General features: G+C 45.1%; 1 protein-coding gene across 1 annotated transcript in view; it reads right to left on the bottom strand.

The window, feature by feature from the left end:
- Positions 1 to 1,067: 1,067 nt before the first annotated feature.
- MUSK (muscle associated receptor tyrosine kinase) overlaps positions 1,068 to 8,716 on the bottom strand; it is a 58,236-nt gene continuing 50,587 nt past the window's right edge. Inside the window, exons 16-17 of the mRNA XM_033084872.1 lie at positions 3,764 to 3,912; positions 1,068 to 2,157 (exon numbers count right to left, since the gene is read on the bottom strand). Of these exons, the coding sequence (XP_032940763.1) occupies positions 1,481 to 2,157; positions 3,764 to 3,912 (826 nt within the window). The 3' untranslated portion in view covers positions 1,068 to 1,480. The remainder of the gene's footprint in view (positions 2,158 to 3,763; positions 3,913 to 8,716) is intronic.

Genomic DNA, 8,716 nt, shown 5'->3' with positions numbered 1-8,716 from the left:
CCACACTAAACACTCATTCACTTGCACTCCTGCTCTTCAGTCAGAATGCACATCCCTGCCTCAGGGTACATTTTTTATCAGCAGTGAGGCTCTGGGACAACTGCTCATCACTCCACAAGGAGCTAAAAGGTTACACCTGCCACCACAGGAACAAAATTTTCTCTGGCATTGAAGTATCCATTACAATTTGGAGAACTTGTAGCAGAGAAACATTTGGTGCTGGAGATGGGCTGCAGGCATGTAATAGAGGCAGTCTCATCTTTGCCCTGCAGATGGACAGTTCGCAATTCTTCCTGTCTGCACCCACTTCCTTCACCTTCTCCTAACTGACAGGTTGTCTCTGAAGGATACTGCTGGCAGACACCCACCTTCCTCACTTCTCTGTCTCTAAACTGCACCACAAGGAAAGGTGGCCAGCAAATATTGTAGTGGGACTTAGGAGAGTCTGTCAGGAAAGGAAAACCAGAAACAGGAGGTAAAGGTTGTAGAGAAAAATGAAATAAGCAATTAATACAACCTGCCACACTTCTGCAAAGAGAGGATTCATTTCTTCCTGCTTTCAACATGGTGAGGACCATACAGTAGCAAATAAGTACTCCTTGGATGCTTATGAGGTGCAGCACCAGGCCTTTGGGATGAATTCCTCCTGTACAAATGGCTTTGTTGCTTCAGGGGAAGGCAGGGGAGATGTGCTGCAATGCTGAAGGAAAGCTTTTAGATGGGACTTTAACGAACATCAAGTGAACACGACTCTGGATTTCCCATATTGGAAAATGGAAAGTGTCATGCTTGACAGGAGTTTGCCTGTCTGTAACATAAGATGCAGGTAGCTGCCAGTGGTCCAGCAGGCTCCTGTTTTGACTCTGCCAGTGTCATTGTAATGAGAAGAAGTGGAAGTTAAAGGGAAGACAAAAGTGGCCTGTGGCTTCAGAAACATCCTTTTTCTGCAAAAAGGACTGAGTATGCAAAAACAAAATAGTAAACAGTATGCAAAAATAAAATAATAAACAGTATCCCCAAAAGAAGATTGAACTCTGCAATCTTTTTTTTTTTTTTAAATAATAATTGAAAACATAAGAGAAAGGGGAAACAGAGGTAAAAGCCAAGAGTGTAAATCCAGAAGGGCATGATGGGATCTGTTAGGAAGGGAAGAAACAGTGGTTAGGAAGAAACATTGTTTTGCCTTCCCTGGGCAACTCTGTGCTCCTGGAAATGCTAAATATAAGTACTGAGTTAACATGACCAACATTGTCACCAGCCTGAGGAGTCCTGTCTCAGTGGCTAAAGGTCAGCCCTGTTGTTTAGGAGGTACAGTCCCACTCAAGGCAGGTACAGTCTGTATTTCCGGCTTGGTAGTGCAACAAGCTGTTTCTCCTCCCTGAGTGGGACATTGTGTGAAGCGACCATCAGTCCTGCTCATGGGTTGATCCAAGCCAGTCTGGATGGGTGGACACAGGAGACAAGGAAGGAACTGCATGCCTCAGACAGACATGTTGGCCACGGCCCTCTCATACATGCGCTCCAAGATGCGGTGGATGCTGGCGAAGCCCGGCCGGTCAGCAGGCAGCTTGCTCCAGCAGAGACGCATCAGGTTGTAGAGCTCCAGAGGACAGTTGTCTGGGCAGGAGAGGACATTCCCATCCCTCACGTAGTAGATGACCTCCTCATGAGCCATCCCGTAGTAAGGCTGCATGCCATAGGAGAAGATCTCCCACAGCACCACGCCATAGGCCCACACGTCAGACTCTGTGGTGTAGCGGTTGTAGAAAATGGACTCAGGGGGCATCCAGCGGATGGGAATGGCATCGTTCTCATTTGCTTTGTAATAGTCAGCCGAATACATGTTCCTCGAGAGACCAAAATCAGCAATTTTGACCACCATGTTCTCCCCCACCAGGCAGTTCCTGGTGGCCAGATCCCGGTGGACAAACTTGCGCTCGGAGAGGTAGGCCATGCCAGCGGCGACCTGCTTGGCGATGCAGAGCTGGCTGGTGCAACACAGCGCCAGGGGGTTCGGGAGGCGCAGCCGCGTGTCCATGCTGCCCTGCGCCAGGCTGCACAGGTTGCGGGGCGAGCGGTCACGCAGGTACTCGTTCAGATCCCCGTAGGCCATGTACTCGAACAGCAGGCACATCGGTTTCCCAACTGCGCACACGCCTGGGAGAGCACACACCACACAGGTCATTCGGGCAGCAAAGAGGCTTGGGCTGGGCAAAAGCCAAAAAGTCCAAAAACACACAAAAGGGACATTTTGAACAATGCAGAGAGAGAGGTCACAATGCAAATACCATCCACTTGGTATGCATCCATCATGCATGCTGCCTCATCTGTAGCTCCTTCATCACGGACCTAATGCTGAGCCCTGTGGGTGATGACAACAAGGTGTGCACATGCCTGCATGCACAATTTTTCTCAACATCCCACGTAAAACACAGACTTCAAAAGCATTCACAAGGGTCATGCTCAAGGGTTCAGTGGAACAATTGATTTGCAAGGAAGCTCCTGTCATTATGGATTTTTCTTTTTTTTTTAACAACTCATGCAAAAAATGTTGGTTGAGGAATTACTTTTGGCATGACAGATATTTAAAAATGAAAGAAAGACAAATCAAAAACAGCAGAAAGGAGACATTTACCCTGTCTGTTAGATGCAGAATGCAGTCCCACTAAAGGGCACATGCTTGCTCTTCGTCAGCTTTTTTGATGGGCCAGCATTAACCACACTTCCATGAGCTTTACAGATCACACAGTGATATGGTAATATTTGTCCTCTTATCATTAAGCTGCTAACCAGCAAAGCTCAACATTTAAAACGTATGTGTTTTGCCTTCTTAGAGCCAACATTTATTAATTGGTGATGCAACTTATTGTGAAATGTGGAGTTCTGGGTGATGACCTAATATTTGAATCTTTGAGGGAAAACAAATGGCTGTTCCCAATCTGATGACACTAGGATCTGACAAGCATGACAAGTGTATGTGAGAAATTTGTCACCTAAGCTGTCTTCAACAATGGGGCTGTTTCTCCACATTCCCACGATGAGATACTAGTTTATGCCTGTACCTTCGCCCTTTTCTGGACTACAATAAACACAAAGTTTAGTTGAGCTTGGTGTATTTCCTGCTTTTCTTTTCTGTAGCCAAAGTACTTGTATCAGCCCAGCTTTCCCAAAACTGTGGTTTATCCATTTCGAAATGTTGTGGAGATTCCTACTGAAATAATTTAAGATCTCAGATGCCCCTTTTGATGAGAATCAGATCTGCATACAACAACTTAGAGCAGGATTGCCAGATAAAAGTGGCCAGCAGCATTTACCTCAGGCAAAAAAAGACAGTTTTCTAAAATAATATTTTAGGTCAGCAGCTTTCTTCTTAGAAAATGCCTTAACAGCCAAGCTGCAGAGTCAAGACTTTCTAAAAATATTCCAACAAAGAAGGATGTTCTTTCAGATGAGAATGGAAGGAGAGATCATTTTTGAGGCTGGCTATCTTTGTTCTTTTGTTTTTTGGTTTTTCAAATGCTATTAAGTCTTCAGACATCACAATGGTAAGTGGGACCTATAAAACTAACAAGAATTGTGCTGTTTCTTTTCAGTACCCACAAAATAAATCACAGTCCCAGGAAGTTCACATCTTCCCTGTAAGACATCTGTGTCAATGTTGTTAGACTGGAAGCAGAGCTAGGGAGCAAGACGGGCAGCAGTATACATAGTGCAGCATGGGGAGGTTTTGATGTTAAGGCAACAAGATGCCTCACTGAGATACCTAAAAGCTTGACGATGTTCGGATTGTCAAATTCTGCCATAAGAGCTGCTTCCCTCTGAAAGTCAGCCTGCATGTCTGCAGATGCTTCCTCCTTCAACATTTTCACTGCTACCATGGTGAAAGGTTCATACGGCAGCAGCCCTGGGGCCCTGTGAGGAGAGGGAAGACAGGAAACCATCAGTGATGAATACATCCACACTAAATATAGGTTCTGTTTCTGGTACAAAAGGAGAGGCTGACAAAAAAAATATATATATAAAAAAGGTGGAAGGCCCCACAATGAACAGAAGGAAACTTAAAGCCCAGTTTCATCTCTTGGGTCTGCAATATGCATTGTATATTATAGAGATGTTTAATTTGGTTCAGACGAGACTAAATTCAATATAGCTTTTTTTGATCAGTGATCTTGCTGCTTACAGACTCATTATGATGAGTAAATAACAGGTTGGTAAGAAGTAATCTCTCCCTAGGCTGGAGATCACATCATAAACTTAATGGATGACAGAATGGAGCCTTCAGTCCAAACAATTCACTTTTGGGGTGTAATGGTTGAGTTAAAATTAAACCTATTTTCTATTAAATTAATGAAATAGCCTCCTTTCCCACACCAGGCACAGTGGTGACTTTGGTATATCTGGCTACTGTTAGAGTGAAAGTAACAATTACAGTATAGTAATTTCACGACTATAAGGCGCACCAGAATATAAGGTGCACTTCCGGGTGTCAGCAAATTTCCAAACTTTTGCCAATATATAAGGCACACTTTTTTTTGCAGCAAGGATCTGCCACTGGCTCCCCCCGTGCGGTTGCTGGCCAAGGCCCTGCCTCCACCCAGCAGCCACAGGACCGCGGGCCCCCCTGTACCCAGCAGCTGTGGGCCCCAGGCCCCCCGCACCCAAGCAGCCACGGTACCGCGGGCCCCTGGGCTCGCCTTACCCAGCAGCTGCGGTGCCACGACTACAACACCGTGCGCCCCACTGCCCTGCCTCCACCCGGCGGCCCCGGCCCTGCTGGATCCCCTCGCTGCTCACAGCTCGCATTTCTGGGTTGGCAAGTTTCCAAACTTTGTCCACATATAAGGTGCACTGGACTATAAGGCGCACTTCTAGGTGCGGGTCAAACTTTTAGTCAAAAGGGTGCGCCTTATAGTCGTGAAATTACTGTAATTTTATTCCCTTGGTTTTGTAAGGAAAATAGCCTTTTGTTACTGTTCTCTGTGAATGTGTGTGCACGTGTAAGCACCTTGAATTCAATGAGTTCTAAAACCATTAGCTAATTTCAGCTGGATTTAGTGTGGTGTAGCTGAGGTCTGGAAAAGTTAATATTCCTACAAGGTTTGTGGAAATACAACAAGACAGAAGGGACAAAGCAAACTGGTGACTTGTCTGAAGAACAAGTTAATGTGTAAATACACACATTTTGACACTGGCAAAACTTCAATTAAATCTTATAGACACAAATACACAGGAAGCAGAATCTTGACTTAGAGCAACAAACTTGTTTTCTTAATCACAGGTCGCTGCACCCTCAAGAAGTTTAATTAGATGGGCTTGCCAAAGATTTAGGGGTAGTTGTTGCTGGAGAAGAGTAACTTTTCACTCCTCAAACATGCACCAAACCTCAGACATACATTTTGTTTCCTGGGTGAATTCTTCCCAGGAGCCTTGCAGCTAAAACACATTCCATACAGGTAGCCAGCCAGAGCCCACAGAGGGTGGTGCCCATTTACGTATCATATTTACAACACCAGCCTGACTGCCATCCCATTGCTCAGGTGCCAAGTTATATTATTGCTCCGTAGCACCTAGAGGAGACTCCAATTCCTAAAGCAAACTTCCAGCTTCCTTCTACTTCAGACACATGGCAGTTGCAACAGTTGCACTTGGATGCTATAAATGTCACTGGATGGCAGGGTGTCCGTCAAGAAGGGAATCACAGGTGGCTAGATCACAGCTGAGACACTCAGGCAAAGAGGTCTGGCATGCCAGAGCAGAGGATCAGACCCCACACTTGTCTGCTACTGCCTTCACTACAGCACAATATCTTCCTTCTTTTCCCTTGTGCTGGCAGCAGTCTCCAGTCTAGTAGGAGGGGAGGAGTATGAGCACCTACCACCTGCTGTCAATTCTCAGCACTAGATCCAGCAGCAGCAGCCTGAACAAAATAATAGAGAATTTAAAAGTAGAAATAGGAGGCCTTTAAGTCTTCCAAATAGTCTCATAGATTACCACTCATCCCTGATCTCACAGTGCCAAAGCAGGGTAGGCAGAGCTCAGTCCTGCCTGCTTTGGAGACAGAAACTCACCCCAGGCTGATGCACACCCAATTTCTCTGAATCCTGAAGTGTAAACTAACCTAAATGTTCAGCTAATCAAGTGAGGTTAAGCTGAACAGTCTTTTAACTGGCCTCCAGGCAAAAGCCAGAAATTTCACCTTTGGTAACTCACAGTGATTCAGTACAGCTCTTAGCAGACCTGGAAAACTCACACTGATCTAGCACAGAGGCAGAGACTGAAGTCTTGGCAGACAGCTATCAAAGTTGACATCTTGCACGCCATAAAGACAGTCTTTGCACAAATGATAGGGGCACATCTGCAGGGTAGCAGTGGAAAACCGCCGCGTCTGAACCTGGAGAATTCAGGTGGAGGGTCAGAAACAGGATTCGTTTTCAAAAAATAGGTTCATTCTCTTTTAAAACTGGGAAGTACCAGAATAAATTACCTGAGGTAATCTCTCTTGCAATTAAGTAAAAGCTGAGGAGAAATTTACATTGTTCGTGCACAGGGTGGACAGCAATAGTCCTTTGACTGCTTCACTACCAATGAATTTGTGCACCAGAGGCATCAGTTGGCATTTAAATACATGCCTGTTCGAAGAACTAACCATGATGCAGTTAGGAATTTCACCCTGAGCCTATCTAGAGAATGTCTGACTTAAGCTCTCAGTTAGGTTTTCTTTCCAAAGCAGTAACTATGTAAAAAGGAGGAGGAGCAGTCTGAACCTGTATTTAAGAATGTGTCCTGTCCCCATCACACTCACCATAACAGTTGGGTTGCTTCTCTTAGATAATTAAAAAATGAAATCAATGTCTATGGATTCTGGTGGGAACCTATCTTTGCCGTATCCTTTGGGTAAGTTAGTATGTGAGCAGGAGACTGTTCTGAATCAACAGGGGCCACTTTTTGAGAGGAAAGGGAAGGCTGGAGAAGGGAAAGTTTTAATGAACACCCACACTATTTTTCAGCTACATATGAGACAGCAGGTCAAAGAAATACCCTTTGTAGATGGAGAGAACATGAGGAGACTTCTGTCAAGAACCTCCGACCTTAGGAACAGCCCTATCCCTAAGGAGGGATCCCAAGTTGTGAATTTGTACTGTGGGTCTACCAATCTACTAGCAAAAACTCCCTACCAGCAAAAACTCCACATCCAGGCTTTTGGGCAATCCAGAGCTTCAGGCTTAGCCTGGACCACACAGCTCCAGCTCTGGGAGAAAACTTGCATGCTGGCCTGCACTGAACTGCACAGTGCTCTGGTGGCTTGTGGGACCAGAGTGGTCCTCCCAGGAGGAGAAACAGACACAAGGACTCAGCTGGAACAGACCTGAGCCAGGTCCTGAATTCTGCTTTAAGCATGGTTACTTCCTTATCCTTCCAAGTGTGAAACTATTCCTTAGTGAAGACAGCAGCCTTTCAGGAGAAGCTAGTAAAGGATAGCTAGACACTTCCTGTCCTAACATGTTGCTTGACCCAGGAGTGAGTAAACACTGAATCAGGACTCACAGCAGCCAACTGGCAAAGGCATCGCTGGCACTGAGTGCAGAGCTGTGTTTACAGAAGAGCGAGAAACATGAGAGCAGGAGAAGTAAGAGGATTGCTAAACTTAGCTCAAGATGTCCGCTTAACACATGCAGGAAAGTACATTTTATCCTTCTGAGATAGGAAGGCAATAATTTGGGTTTTGATAGTTTCAGTGACCTGGATGGACACACAGCTTGTACTAGTGGATCAGCAGTCTGCACTGATCTGCTAACAGTGCATAGAAATGTCCATAGCCTATTATAAGGAATTATAAAGCTATGGAGGGACTAGTGACAGAGACGGGGAAAAAAAAAAGGTCCCTCAGAAGCAATATTTCTGTGGTTCCTTTCTTGAGGTACAGAGAGTAAGCATCTCTCAGGATGTGGTACTTCCCACTTTGCAAATGGTAGATAGGATGTGATGCTTTTTTTCTCCCAGGTCTTTTTCTCTCCGTTTCCACTGACTATTAAGACAAAAAGTCTAAATTGAAAGAATTTGCAGTTCTGAAGTGGATGAAATCCACATAAAGGTCTTTACACCACTTTGGCACTTGCTTAACTAGCACTTTAGTGACATATGAATGCACCTTAAGTCTTGCTTGATATCTGTGGAAGTCATTTTGACCTCATTTTGTGCAGAACTCAAATTGTATTAAAGGTCCCAGAGCAGGGCCAAAGCAGTACTTGGCAAGAAGAATGCCTGCCCTGCTCACACACAGGTGAAGACTCCTGCAGCATGAGCAGGAAGGTGATGCACCTCAGGGCACCCCGAGCAGTGTGCTGAGGCTGGCACAAGAGCTGCCCTGCACTCCTGGTGTGCAGTGCCCCAAGCACAGCAGCAGTGCAGGTTCTGTAGCTTTATTCTTGTTTCACACTCAGATGCATTTGGCCATCCAGGCTAACAATTTGTCACAGGCTAAGCATCTGTGACAATTCCACTGCACACCCTTTGAATTTTCTTATTTTTAGTTCTGTCTGTAATAAAGAAAGGTATACGTGCTTTTCTTCCATTAGGAATAATTTATCTCTTCATTAGGAAAAGAAAATCCATCACAGCTATTGAAACTGTTTCCCAGCTGCAACACATTTAACCTGTATGGAACTAATTTTCTAGCAGGTACATCAACAGCTTAACTATAAACACTACTAATACC

This window comes from Catharus ustulatus, chromosome Z (assembly GCF_009819885.2).
Source record: "Catharus ustulatus isolate bCatUst1 chromosome Z, bCatUst1.pri.v2, whole genome shotgun sequence".
NCBI classification, from domain to species: domain Eukaryota; kingdom Metazoa; phylum Chordata; class Aves; order Passeriformes; family Turdidae; genus Catharus; species Catharus ustulatus.
The sequence above is the reverse complement of the archived record's forward strand: the minus strand, read 5'-3'. Positions and strand labels throughout refer to the sequence as shown.